A 14,948-nucleotide genomic window follows, 5' to 3' on the forward strand; every position below is an offset into this window, starting at 1 on the left:
GGTGTTGCAAGTCAGAAATAAAGCATACTGCTTTGTTGCAAGAGAGAAACTTGGGCAATCGTTGCCTGCACTACATCTGGCCATCTTTTAATAGCTGCTCCACTCTTACCAGCACCAAGTTTACACCTAAAAGAAAGAAAATATTCAAAACAATTGCTACATCTGGACCCCATCCTGACTTGTGCAAGGAGGAGGGTTTTTTTGCCCAAGTAAGGTCAGGGAGGATTAGGCCTTGAGTTTGTACTATTTAGCATCATGTCTCTGTACCAACCATCAGAATTCCCTAACCAACACTATAGCAAAACAAAATGTCAGCATCAGGAGCAAAGCATGGGCAGTGCAAAAAGTTAAAAATATTCCCATAATCCTTTCAAATTGAATCCTGACCAAAAATCAATGCAAATTTTTATCTATACTCTGAAAAGCAGGATGCAGGAGGGCCAAAAACGCTAATTCCATCATATCTCGGACTATTTGCACGATAGAGGGAAAAAAGGCTAGCACGCCTGGAATTAAAACAGATTTCACCTATAGACATCCCTGAACTTTGGAATCCATTTAGACGAATGCTGCACATTCTCTATAAGGAAAAACAGATCTTCAGCAAATAACCACATTCTTGCACCTTAAGCAATGGAAACAGTATATCATAACGTAACACTGTTATCTGCTTGCAAACAATAGCCGCCTCACTTAGTACATAAAGCTATGCACCTAACACGTGCATTTCCTAAGGAATTCACACCAAACAAGAAAATCCCATGATGTTCCTATTCACAAAACCCTGCACATTGGTGTGGGCACAGCAACCTGGAATATGTAAAGTATTGCATATTTATTATTACATGGCCAACGGAAATTAGGAAGTGTGGGGGTTCTAGTATTTTTATCTCTGGTATTTGTGTTTAGGCTTTTGCCAGGCTTTTCTATATAAGTGAATAAGGGAGCCTATAATGGGGCCAATGTTATACAACATCCAATCTTCTCAGGGTATTTTAGTTCCTGGATGGTTCAAATACTGTGTGGAGACCACATTAAGAGTTCCCACGAGCGGGGGGGTGGGGGTGGGGGGGGAAACAAATTCAAAGAAATCTGGATTTATTTGGGTTCCTTTGCAACACTAGTAGGAATCATCCACTGCACCCCTACGGCTGTGTAAACCCAAGTGGGTGGAGTCAGCATAAAATAGCTAAACTTAATTTATATGCATCATACATTGAAATAGGAGAGTCTGAGTCTTCTGCTTCCTGGAGCTATGTTCGTAAATAACTTTTGGTTTTGCAAAACAATCTGCAGACCAGGTAGGAGGTGACAGCCATGCCAGAGAAGGCAAGTTTTAAATAAAACTGCCTTTCCACCCCTCTTTCTCCACAAGAAAATATTTATGTGCTCTTAGCCCAGAAGTACAAAAACCCAATTGGACTGGAACAGCAATAGGCTTATTTCATATCAGCCACTGTATAAAGCCAAGGGTGAAGGAGAAGATTCGCCCTGAAGATCATCAGCACTGCCTCATTCCACAAGAATTTTAACCACATGATAACCTGGACCTCCAACGCTGGGTTTCTAAAACCATACAGTGGCAAAGGCAGTTCGTTAACCAAGAAAAGCATTAAAAGTACACTGAGAATACCAACAACTATTGCTCTTTTAATACAGCCACAGTAAGGATTATGTATTTTACCCTATTTAAGACAGCATCACACAAAACATTTTATTTTTAGATTAAATAAATGCAAGTTTCAATTACACTAATTCCTACATTTTATACCAATTTTACTGGAAAAAGCTTCAGAAGAGACGATCATATAAAGGGTGAGCAATGAAGAAATACCAAATTATTATACCTGACTACTTTTTATATGCTAGTATAATCTATAATAAAAATCTGACTGCATGACATAATTTACGCTTCTTCCATACCAATATCCTGTAACTTAAAATCTGGATAGTCTTAAATTTAGGCTCTCTCTCTATATTTTTTAACGAACTTGCATTATCTCAGTGATAATGACATGCCTGCTTTTTTAAAAAACACTGTCATGCTCTAATTTTTTATTAGACATTGTTGGCTAAGACACAGCGTGAAACGATTCTGTTCCTTGCAGCAGCTAAAATATCTGCCTAATATTCTTTTTATGAGAGGAGGGTTAAAAAAAAAAAAAAAAGCTTCTTTCAGGAGTATATATCTGTGGGTGATTTATTGATAGTACTGACCTTTCGGATTCATCAAGATTGCTTCCAGTTCCTAGCGTCCCTGCAATGGAAGCAGCTGTATAGATATTGGTAAAAGCAGCAGCAGCTCCAGTCCCTCCCTCCATGTTGCGCGCACGCACGCACACACACGCTCACTCTGCAGGAGCAGCTGGCTAAAGGCAGTGAGAGAAGGAGAACGCGGAGGAGGCAGAAAGAAAGGGCTAAAAACTGAGGTTGTTTCCCCACCCGACCCCCGACCCCTTCTTTAATGATACAGTACATACAGACTGCTTTCCACCTCAGGCGGGCTCAGAAATGTCAGCTGTGTGCAAGCACCTCCCAAAACATCGGAAGGAAAAATCAGCAATGAGAAGTACAAAGCAGCTTGCAAGCCTGGGTTCCCATTCTTTCTTTGCTCACTAATACCAATTCATGTTTTGCTGAGGCTGATACAGGCATTTCCAGCTGTAACCCTTTCCAAGCTGAAGCAGGAAGGCTAACAGACAGTTTCTGTGCCATGTAGCACCCAGGCAGGGACGTGCTTACCTGGGTTGGCCATTCTGATTCCTAAATAATTTTAATAACTTTGCAGAAAATGGCCAACTAGGACTAAAAGTTATGAAATTTGGATTTTATCCCCAGCTCTGCCACACACTGACATAACTTCTCTGCCATTCTGTTTGGGGGACATTTACTTGCTTCCTCTGAGGCTTCATTCATTGACACTGTTAAAGCACTTTGACGTCCTAAATTTAAGGAACTGTGGACAAGCAAAGTTTTGTTACATTTATCAATTTAACACTGAACCATAAAGTAGGAGGCAAACATCAGTTTAATTTAGAGCCTAACTTGCAAATCCACTCAAAAGAGTGACGACAGACCATTCGTCTTCGGGAAAGTGATCTTCTAATAGGCGATTAAATATATATGAGAGGCAGCATGGTCTGTTTATTGACTAGGACTGAGGACAGCTCTACAGTACAAATATATTGGTATAACTATATCGCTCAAGGGTGTGAAAAATCCACACCCCCGAGCGACGCAGTGATAGCCCCCCAGGTAGACAGCATTATGTCCACAGGAGAGCTTCTCCTGTCAACAAAGCTACCGCCTCTCGCAGGGGTGGATTAACTACACCGAGGGGAGAAGCTCTTCATCGGCATAATAGCGTCTTCACTAAAGCACTGCAGAGGTGCAGCTTTTCCAGTGTACACCTGCCCTGAGACTTTGGAGAGTTGGGATGTAATCCTGACTTTGTCACTAACTTCCTGTGTGATCTTGGTCAAGTTGTTTGATCTTTCCCCAGCGGTACAAAGTGACGACTGATTCCTAACTCTGTAAAATGCTGTGAATTCCTCGTATTATTACTATCATCAGTTAAGACCCTGGGTCAAAACTGCAAGCCATTACTTTAACGAATATTCAGTGTTTACATTGCAACAGCAACAAGGTGGTCCAATCAGGAGCAAACATTGATTGTGCCAGGGCTGTACACACCACATACAAAGACATGTCCTCTTCCAAGCAAAGTTTGCAATCTAAGGGCTATATTCTGCCTCTCTTACTCATGCCAGTTAACACTTGGTGACAAGCCCCATTGATTTCAATGGGATTAGTCACAGTGTACGATGTTACTCAAGGTGAACAGTGACAGAACTGTTCACAGACAGTGAGTACGATGTTACTCAATGTGAACAGTGACAAAACATCCCTGTGACAGAAACTGGCCCTAAGGAAGGCGCTTACAACATATGTCAGGTAAGCAAAGCCACCAGAGTGCTCAGAGGGCATCATCTCCCATGATATCTGAATTATAACACCTGGCATGCACCAGAATATTTCATTTGCATAGAGAATGAATTAGATCCAATCATATAGCACCCAGCTCCTTGCACGTTGCAAAACACTTGATTAACCCTAAAATTTGCTCTCCACAATGGAACAAAGATCAGGCATCTTTTCTAAATCCTACTGCTGCTTTGAAAACTCGACCAGAATATGCCCCAGAGTCTTCTAGAGGAGGTAACGTGATTTTATTTGGCAGTATTTTAATCACAGAGGTGCCCTAAGGGTCACTGTACTCCATGATAGTCATCGGAAGTTTAGAAAGATGAGGGATATACAGACCAAACAAAAAAAATAACAAAAAAAAAAAACACACACCTATCACCACCATGGGTTAAAAGCCCTCCAAACATCCCTGTGGGAGCCTACGCATTCCTGGGTTATGCAATTTAGAAATGACTGAGAAGGTACTCTAGATAAAACGGGAGTTTGACCATTGCCTTCAATGGAGCCAGGATTTCACCCTCTATATTTTTTTCACCCTTACTACAGACAGCTAAAATTCCTAAAAAGACAAAAAGATAATCTAACACCACAGGTGCCCCTTAAATTATTAGCTGGAAACCAAAGAAACTACAGCATCCCCAGTCTGTTTCAAACAAGCTGTTTGAATGGCTTCTTGGAATCTCACCGATTTAAATACAGATTAAACTTCAAAGTCAACTACAGGGCAACATGGAAGGAGATCAAATCTTGCAATGAAAAGCCTGAGCAGAGTATGAGCCAAGTAATGGATACTGCTAGAACGCTCATAAACAGGCACCTCTGAATCCTCACGCTGCTAGCAGCTACTTCCATGGACATTTCTGGGCCCTTTCTTGTAAGTTGTATCACCTTTTTGTTGCCACCAAAATAAAGAGAACCTCAAAACATGGTTAACCAGAGTTGCAAAATAACAGTCAGTCATAAGAAAGTATTAATCGTTTTTCCCCTACATTACAAGCCAATCAAAGTCATCCTCACCAGACCCAGTGTCAGAAAAAATAAATTCAGGGTTGTTTCAATGTACGGGGGGGGCACTGGTGCTCATCATTCATCTAGGCATTTTAATACAACTGCCATCATGGTACTTGGGAGCCAAGTCAAACTACTGTGTAAGAAGAGTAATTATTTAGCCACAAAGACACAAGTAACTATACTCACATGAGCAGTCCTTACAATTTATTTATTTTTTTGCAGGTCCAAGCCCTTCCATTCTAGGCTCTTTGGGGAAGGAAATAAGTTTTATTTATGAATCTGATGGTTTGAAAATACTTATTACTGATCATAGATCTGATCACAGAGTATAGTCCCGATGCAACCATTTCAACAGGACTATTAGCGGAAATAAGCATTACGCTCAGTTGTAAAGATTAGCAAGATTGACTGATTTTGCAAAGTGTTGTGTAAATGAATAGCAATATATTTCTTTAATAATCCTAATACCTAAGCATGGTCTTCTTAAGCATTAGTTCAATAGGCTGCAGGAAGAATGGAGGCTAGTCGATTGGCAAGATTTGGCAGAGGTGAACAGCCGCAGGGAAAAACAATGAAACTGGTTAGACTGGTTCAGTGCCTAGAGAGCCCGATTATTTTTCTTAGGGCCCTTTCTTCCAGAGTCTGACCAACACGAATGTATTTTTGCTCACCAAAGCAAGTATGCACAAGTGGGATAGGCTAATCCTGACTCCACTGGGGAAACAAAGGATGCGTAGGAGAGGGAAAAAACGGACATGTGATGTAAATGCAAATAAGAGTCCTAGACTAGGGAGCTACACACTTTGTTGCTTCGTTGCACACATCAGGGCTCCTTGCATCCCCCACATGCTCCCTACCATCCCCTTCTATTTCACAGACTCTCTGCAACCCCCCCCCCCAATCCCCTCAAGCTAGGAGTGCTGTGTGCCCCACCGTCCTTCACCATTATTATTTATCTTCATTCTGTCCAGGAGATAAGTCATCCCATGTGTCAACATGTTAAAGTCCATTGGGAGGATGGGCAGAGATGAGATAGGGGGTATTGTTACACTGGAAAGTATTACTTGGGGCCATCAGCCAGTTCTTTGATCTACAGACAATTGCAGAGGTGCTTGAAGGGGGTTCCGTCCATGTGGCCCCACTTGCCCTCATCTGGTATTCCAATTTTCCCCAGATGAATAGGATTCTTCCCACTGAGCCCTAGAGCATTCCCTGAAATTTTAGAATGGATGTGACATAGTGTTTAGAAGTTATTGCATTACATCCAAACACAGATATACCTCACCAAGCTCAGCTGAAGATGTAGGATAAATGGTTTCACAGACTGTATGGGATGAGATAAGAAGGTGATGAGTGATCTCTTTTGCGGTGTGGCGGGGGAGCCAGATTTCAAGTTTTCAAAAATGGATTCTTTTCAAAATGATTAAATATTCTAATGAACTTTAGAACGTTCACACAAATCCCATCTGTTGCTTAGCTACCTCTTAGGTGAGGAGTGTATATTAAGGACCTACTTATCAGTATTCAGAAAGCTAGGATCCTCGGGCAGCTTGTACTTATTGTAATGTACATGTCGCTACTGCAGAAAGGGGAAAAAAGTTTCTATGATGGTATCACCTAGAGACCTCAGATGAGATTAGGACCTCAGATGAGATTGTGCTAAACACTGTGCAAACCCTTTAAGAAGAAGAGTTTTTGCCCCAAAGCACTTGCAACCTAATTAGACAAGATGGACAATGGCTGGGAGGGAGAAAAAGCATACAGCAAAGGTGACTAGATTTGCCCAGAGTCACACAGCAAGTTGTGACAGAGCCAGAAATGGAATCCAAGTCTCCTAGGTCAGCGTTTCCCAAACAGTGGGTTATGGGAAGGTTGCAGATGGGTCACAGGCCCAGTACAGAGGGGGGATGGTTGGAAAGCAAGCCCACCCGGCACTCATTCCACAGTGGCAGTTCCTGTCCCACAGGGCTGGACCCAGCTCCCATTTCTGGCCATTGCAATCTACTGCACAGGGTTACAGTGCCACTCAAGTTTGGCCTGGCCAAACCTGAGTGGCATTGCGACCCCACACACTAGGTCGCAACACCACTCAGTCACACTTGGCCCAGCCATCCCCCTGAGAGGTGTATCTGAGATAAACCCAAAGTGGCACTGCAATCCCATGTGCCAGGTTTCAACGCCCAGACTGGGGAGTCAGACCCAGTGCCCAGCTTCTGTCCTGTGGCTGCAGGATGAGTGTGGGGTGGGGTTGCTCTCCAACATCCCATCTTCTGGAGCCTCCCACTCAGCACTGGGTTACAGTGCCAGGGTGGAGGGTGCTGCTGGGAGTGGCTGGTGCTGGTGCCCCTCACTGGGGCAAGGAGAAAGACTCTTGCCTATGATTTTTACAACACACACCCCCCCTCCAAAACAATTTGGACCCTGTGTGGATCACAAAAAAAAGGCAAAATGCAGTTTCAGTGTCCTTAGTAAAAAGTTTGGGATCCACTGTCCTAGGTCAGAGTCTAGTGCCCTATCAGTCAGAGTACAATGAGAATGAGGTGAAAATATCTGTTGAGAAAGCAAAAAAGTATGCTGGAAGCTAGAAGAGAATACTCTTCTGCACCTCAAAGTAGCTGCGGAACAGGGGTTTTTTAGTAAAAGATTACAAGGAACTCACAGCAGTGAAACTAAACCCACCTTGTCAAACCAGCTACAATTTCCAATTCAAAGCTGACGAATAACAATAATACTATGCAAAGAAAACTAATGTGTATTTTATGAAGTGATAAGTTATAGTAACAGCCAGCAGGTACTCAAATACCTTTGTCAACAATACATAGTTATTAGAACTCCCCACTGTTGCTACCATAGGTTAAGGTCCCCTGATGGTAGTGTTGCAACTACAGACAAGATGTCAGTGGCTGCTAGCCTTTTAGGCACCATATTGTGAAGGCCTGCTCTGCACAAGGTTAGAGGCCACTGCTTAAAATGTCAGCCAAAGCCAATCTATATCAGCATTTGCATCATTACATTGCCAAATCACCAGGTCCAGATAACCTGAATTTAAGAGTTTTAAAAGAGCTGTCCAAGGAACTCTCTGAACCATTCATGTTGATTTTCAGTATCACTGGGAAGACTGGGGAAGTTCCAGAAGACAGGAAGAAAGCTAATTTGTGCCAATATTTTAAAAGGGGAAATGGGTTGATCTGGTAATTATAGGCCCGTCACCCTGACATCGATCCCAGGCAAAACAACAGAATGGCCAGTATGGGACTGACTCATTAAAGAATTCAAGAAGGGGAATATATTTATTGTCAATCAATGTAGGCTTATGGAAAATAAATCCTGTCAAACTAACTTGATATCTTTTTCTGATAAGATGACAAATTTGGTCATTACAGGCAATACTGTTGATGTAATATACTTAGACTTCTATAAGGCGTTTGACATAGTACCACACAACATTTTGATTGGGAAAGCAGAAACAAATTAACATGTGAGACATGAAATGGCTTGAAAACAAGCTAGCTGACAAGTCTCAAAACGTAACTGTAAATGGGGAATCATCATCAAATGGGTGTGTTTTTATTGAGGTTCCACAGAGACTGGTTCCTGGTCTATAACATGCAGCACTTTTATCGATGACCTAAATTAGAAAACAAAATCAGCATTGATAAAGTTTGCAGACGACACAAAGCGTAGGGGACTGGCCAATAATGAAGAGGACAGGTCACTGATAGAGCGTTCTTCTGGCAAACTGGGCACAAGCCACCAATGTGTGTTTTAATATGGCCAAATATAAAGTTATACACCGAGGAACAAACAATGCAAGCCATACTTACAGGGTGACAGGGACTCTAGCCTGAACAGAGGCGATCCAGAAAAAGACTTGGGGGTCATAGTGGCTAATCAGCTGAACATGAGCTCCCAGTGCGGCTCTGTGGCCAAAAGGGCTAATGCAATCCTTGGATGTATGAACAGGGAATATCCAGTTGGAACAGGGAGATTATATTATCTCTGCATCTGGAACTGGTACAACCACTATACGAAATCTGTGCCAGTTCCGCTGTCCACAGTTCAAGGAGGATACGGATAAGCTGGAGATGATTCAGAGAAGAGCCACAAATAATTAAAGGATTGGAAAACATGCCTCATAATGATAGACTCCAGGATCTCAAGCTGTTTAACTTAACCAAGAGAAGGGTAAGAGATGATGTGACCATGGTCTAGAAGTAGCTACTTGAGGAACAAACATTTGATGATAAAGGGCTTTTCGATCCACCAAATAAAGGTATAACAAAATCTAATGGCTGGAAGTTGAAGCTAGACAAATTCAGACTAGAAATATTATGCTAATTTGTAATTGAGGGTAACTAACTATTGGAAAAATTTACCAAGACTTGCGGTGGATTCTCCATCGCTGGCAGTTTTTAAATCAAGAATGGATGTTCTTCTAAAATTTATGCTCTAGTTCAAACAGTAATTAAATTCAGGGAAATCCTATGGCCTGTGTTATGCAGGATGTCAGACTAGATTATCACAACGGTCCCTTCTGGCTTTATAATCTCTGAATCTCGGACTAGTAGAGTTGAAACTGTGGTGGCAGCAGTCGTAGAACTTTTAGCAAACATATCCTTGCAAAGACACCGACAGGGGCTCTTGCCAACTAACACGAGCACACATATTGAGAAGAGATTCCAATTACATGGCAGTCTGAAATTCCATAATGGTAGCATCTGGCCATTCAACATACCATAGAGCGTACAAGATTATACCTTAATGTCCCTTTTCATGCTAGGACAGAGTATGACAATAAGACTGGTCTGCAAAACATTTCTGAGAAAGCCAGGTTGCAAACTCCAATTCCTGAATTCTGTCTGCCTTTATGTATTCATGAAGTTAAACTACGTTCTGCACTGGTGCAGCTATCCCCATTGCAATGGGTAATTTTTCCAGTACAGACAAAGCCTTGGCTGCAGGCCAACTGTTTTTCACCTACATTTGTGCTGAAATAATTACCATGGTGGCAAAACAAAACTAAGCTTTTTGCCTATGGAGGCTTCAAAGAAGTATCCCAAATTGTGATTTGTTGGGAGGCAGCATGAAGCAGCGGCTACAGCACTGAACTGTGACTCAGGAGACGTGGTTTTTATTCTTAACTGCCACTAATCTGCTGGGTGACTCTGGGAAAGTCACTTGACACTCTGTGTACCACAGTTTCCCCATCTCTAAAAAAAAATATTGACTTCCTTTGTCATGCGCTTTGAGATCTATGGATGAAAAGCACCATCAAGAGCTAAGTATTTACAATATTAACTCTGACCACACCGCTGTGCTACATTCAAAGGGCATATTTAGATTGTATTATGTGAAACTCAAGAAAGGATCAGAATTATGTAATTAACTGCAGGCTGTGACTTGCTGATAAATTAGCAACAGATTGGGAAACCATTCATCTTTTAATCCTGAGGGGGAGAAAGCATCAAATGTAAGAACTCATCTCCAACCCAGAAAACGGTTTTCCGGCAGCCCCACTCAACCCAACTTCCGGGTTTGTATCTCCCAACAATGATAGTTCCCTGAGTTCCATAACGATTCATCTTTATACCACTTCAATAACTGTTGGGGGGAGGGAGGAGGGCTGAACCAGGGCTCCTATCACAAACAGAATTCATTCTTAAAAACAGTACCTGTCATCTTCATGAAGAATGGGATTATCAATTCTGAATAGCATTTGTCATCTTTGCCAATACATCCACTCTCCTTAGATAATTTCCATGAGTTTAAATCTTGCTCCATTTAAAAAGATACAAACCCAGAGTTAGACTGCCAAATTTTAAATTTAACCTCGAGCAATCACTGAGGTTATCTAGGCAACAAATGAGCAGAATGCTGAAAGACAAGCTTCCTGCTTTGCTCTTTGCATAATTTTTCATGAAATTAAAAATGGATTGTAATTAATAATGTATGCCTGGCAAGATAATGTAAGGCTGCTTTTGATACCAAAAGCAAACCAAATTTAATGGGAAAATATTTCAATTTTCAGAATAGAATATTAAAAAATGTTTTAAGTAGAGCTTTCTCTGATTCCACATTCCAGTTTCGATTTTAGCTTTGCCATCACTTAATATACACGGGAGCAGTTTCACAAAACATGACAATAAATTGGCCAGCCAAAACAGATGTAAGCTAAATATTTCCAAGAAAATCTATTTAGTAGTCTAGAACATCAAAGGAAATTTCACCGCCAACGGGTGACAGAGGTACAAAATACCTCTCTTATGAGAGGATATAACAGCACATTTTACCTATTTCGAACCATGCTAAAAGCACATAGTCTTTCATGGTCTATTCAGTCTCTCACGCCCCCTAAAACATGACAATGGAAGGATTTCAACTACTGGCATTACAGGGAGAGAAAAAAAGTTATCCTCTGACAAGCTACATTGAAATTCTGATTGACACGGACTGAGTCCAACCACCTCACTTCATTACCATGCCAGCCACTCCTTTGGATGATTACATTTTAGCCCCAACCTTCAATAATGCACATAAGCCACACCCCCAGCCCAAAGACAATGGAAATGTTGAGCAAGCAGCAGCATAAAGCTTTCAGCTCTCTTCAAAAGAGGGTTTGAATTTCTGGATCTTCTCACATCTTGGCATATAATAAGAACGATGCCCAGAGCATTCAGCTTTTGCCATCATCACTCACTTCAGCAATTAATCACCTTCAAAAGCCATTTCCCACTCTCTATTTTTACTCCACCTAGACAAGTATCCCCTCGGTAGATCTCCTGGTATAGTCTCCATCACCTCTATGATACAATAAGCAAACTCACTGATGTCTATCAGTGTCTCACAGATTTGTTGAAAAAACAAAAGAAACCATTAATAAATCTAAATAAAAGAGTAGGTAAATAAACCCACCAACCCTTCTAAACACCTAGGACTAGAATAGGCTTAACCCTGCTTGGGTGCATGATGAAACAATGAACGTGTAATGAAGGACAGCAGGAGGCTCCCCCTCACCCTTGCACTCGTGGGGCCTGACTCCACAAGAAGTCAGTGGTAATTGAGCACACTCGGCACCATTGTGAGGATGAGGCCCAAAAAGGACAAAGGAGTTCACAAATCTAGCTGGTGCTAGAGAGTTCTCACAACTAATTTTTCAGTGGCCTCAAAGTTCAGCCACCAACTCTGGCTGATGGCCGCTCTGACATTTTTCCAAAAATACTAAATTAGCTGGGGGAGGGAATGCACATATACACATCCAAATCGTTGTAATTTATTTATGTAGGGTTTTTTTTGTTTTTTGTTGTTTTTTTTTTTTTTTTTTTTTGCAGATTCAATATAAATATAATCTACAGTTGTCTCTGTTCTTTACTGGACCTAAACAGAACAGAAACACAAATAAGGTGCTTTCCACATTCTTGTCTTTTTTCGGTTGCGTTTAAAAAAAAACTTGCTAGCTACTAAGTCTGCTGTGAAAAGTGATATTAACAAACATACAAATATCACTTTTCACAGCAGACTTACTCAGCCCCGGCAAGCCCAGGTACAAATTAAGCCCAGGATGCGGGGGAAGTAGGTACAGAGGCAGAGGGGGCCAGGGGCAATGGGGCACTGGGGGAGGCAGCAGAGGCCAGGAGTGATGTGGGGGGGAGGTGAGCTCTGAGCCAGAGCCCGCCATTGCACGGCCAGGGAATGGAGTCTGAAGCCACGTGGCTGGAGCCTGCCACCCGCCACCACAGGGCTGAAGCCCAACCACACCTGCTGCCTGCTCCTCCAGAGGGAAGCAGGGCCCAACCAATGCCCTAGGGAAGGGTCTGCGCTTTGCGCCTCCCCCCACAATCACCATCCAGGAGACTGTGGTTATAAGAAAAGCCCCTGGTGGTCACATCTGAGAAACGCTGTGCTAGACACACAAATGCCTCTCCTCTAGGTGGGCAGAGTAAGTGTGGGGTCACACATATCACCCCTAACTGGCCCGGAGGTCGGGTCCCTCTCAGCCAGACAGCACGTACTTAAATCCTTACAATGGTTGTAGCAACAGCTGCAGTCCTGGAGGTATCACGCTTGCCTGAGGCATACAGCTTGTGAGAGCTTCCACTGAGATGCCCGGCCTCTGCAGCACGGCAAAGCTGAAAGAGGCTGTGGAGCCACAATCTGGCCGCAAGTGAAAGTGTTTGAAAAGAGAAAAAATACACGTTAAACACCATACTTCCCAAAAATATAACAAGCAGCTAAAACAACAAATATCTAGTTTAGCTGGACTAAAACCAGCACATGGAAGTAGAGTTAGCAGGTAGCCAGTTCGGTTACTGATCCTACACCAGGCGTTTGACTTGAATTGTCAAAGGAAGAGTACACTCTTCCCTGCCACAACCATCAGTGGGGCTCTGAAGAAACAGCTACTGTAACATTTTGCTGCTGAAACATTATTCCAGGGCAAAGAGCAACCAAGCCTTGTAAAGTAGACACTAACTAGATGACTAATTATATTATTTCCACACTACTTTTCTCTCCCAGCAATGCTGTCTGAATAAGCAGCCGTTTGGTACAGGTCTATACTTGTGTGTTTTGTAATACTGTGTTCAAGGAGCATCTGTGGTATCCACCTGCTTAGTACTATAAAATGTCTCAGCCACCTGCCCTCTAGGGAACTGAAGACAAGGATTCATTTTTCTTTATCCTACCTAACAGGGAGCAAAAACAGAGTATGTTTGAAATACATTTGCCTCATAGAAGTCTCTCTAATTAGCACAATGACAATTCTGTGTTATCATAGTAATAATGCAGCTTTACTTCAGATCTAAACACCAAGCAATCAGATGACCAGAAATGGACCTTCAGCTTTAAAAATGAGGAGTATTTTGTTCCTTACACTGGCTTTTCTTCAAAATCTTTCTATCAAGGCTTGAGAAACCCACTTGCCGTGAGCAAGAAAAAGATTTAAGATCCACTAGAGGGCTGAGAGGAGAAGACAACCCTTTCCTAGAAAGGACAGTGAGATGTGGAAACAGAGACCCCCAAAGCGCTGCTAGTTTTTTCTCTCCCTAGAAAGACGGGAGAGCCAGGGTCAGGCAGCAGCCACCTCCTCTCGACCCTCAGGAGCAGGTGGTGAAGAAGAGAGTGGGGAGGAGGGGAAGGTTGTCAGGCAGCTGCTGCGGCAGCAACAAGCTGCCCTCCAAAGAATGAAGTACAAGGGAAAGGGAGAGCAGAACTGGTTTCTCTGTGTGCCAATGTAAATTAAATGTGTGGCTTTCAGGGCCGGGAGGAAACAGGGCAGTGTTGGTATTTTGCAGGTAACTTTTCTAATCTCGGTTTTATACCATTAATGGCCAGAAATGGGCACCAATGGCCTAATTCGATCTTCGATCAGTAACTGTGCGTAGAGGTTGGGGAACGGATGGGGGTGGGGTGGAGAGAAAGCTGGAAGGAGGTGGCAGAGGGAAATCTAGAACTGGGGCAAGGCGAGCAGTGGGGTGGGGTGGAGTTGAATGGAGTCTGGAACCAGAGGGGCAGCTGAGCAGTAGGAAGCGGCAGAAGAGGGCAACTGAAACCAGGGGAAAGGAGGGCTGAACTCAGCAGGCCCTCTGCTCTGTCTCACAACTCTGATCATCCCAAGGGCTCTCTGCAGCTTCCCCAGTACGCATGCCCCAGAGAGAGCACTTCTGCCACTAGGGTTTCAGAAGCATTGTGCATTCTGGCATGTGAATACCAGGGAACTGCACACTGCAGTTTCAGTGGCGCTGAAGAACACCTAATAGAGCCCATGCTGTGCCATTCTATTCTATACAGGCTCTCACACTAGTTCTCACCACTGTAGTATCTAAGCACCTTCCAGTAGTACATTAAGTGACATGACTAACATCTGTCACGTGTGGTTTGTTCTCTCTCTCATCCTCTCCCCCAAAGGAGAATTCTACGTGCGGTGTAAGGGGTTTGTTTGGGTAGGGTTTTGT

The 14,948-nt window shown here is 42.8% G+C and overlaps 1 protein-coding gene across 6 annotated transcripts in view; it reads right to left on the reverse strand.

Moving 5' to 3' along the window:
- Window positions 1-14,948, reverse strand: part of ARHGAP32 (Rho GTPase activating protein 32) — a 393,773-nt gene that overhangs the window by 264,668 nt on the left and 114,157 nt on the right. For 2 of the 6 annotated variants that reach the window (XM_074936790.1, XM_074936786.1), the window contains exon 1: window positions 2,218-2,373. The exons of 3 other annotated variants lie outside the window; for them this stretch is intronic. In XM_074936790.1, the coding sequence (XP_074792891.1) occupies window positions 2,218-2,321 (104 nt within the window). In that variant the 5' untranslated portion in view covers window positions 2,322-2,373. Of the gene's footprint in view, window positions 1-2,217; window positions 2,375-14,948 lie in introns of those variants that run through there. One more of the 6 variants, XM_074936785.1, reaches the window with a different exon arrangement.

This window comes from Natator depressus, chromosome 22 (genome assembly GCF_965152275.1).
Source record: "Natator depressus isolate rNatDep1 chromosome 22, rNatDep2.hap1, whole genome shotgun sequence".
In the NCBI taxonomy this organism is placed as follows: Eukaryota; Metazoa; Chordata; order Testudines; family Cheloniidae; genus Natator; species Natator depressus.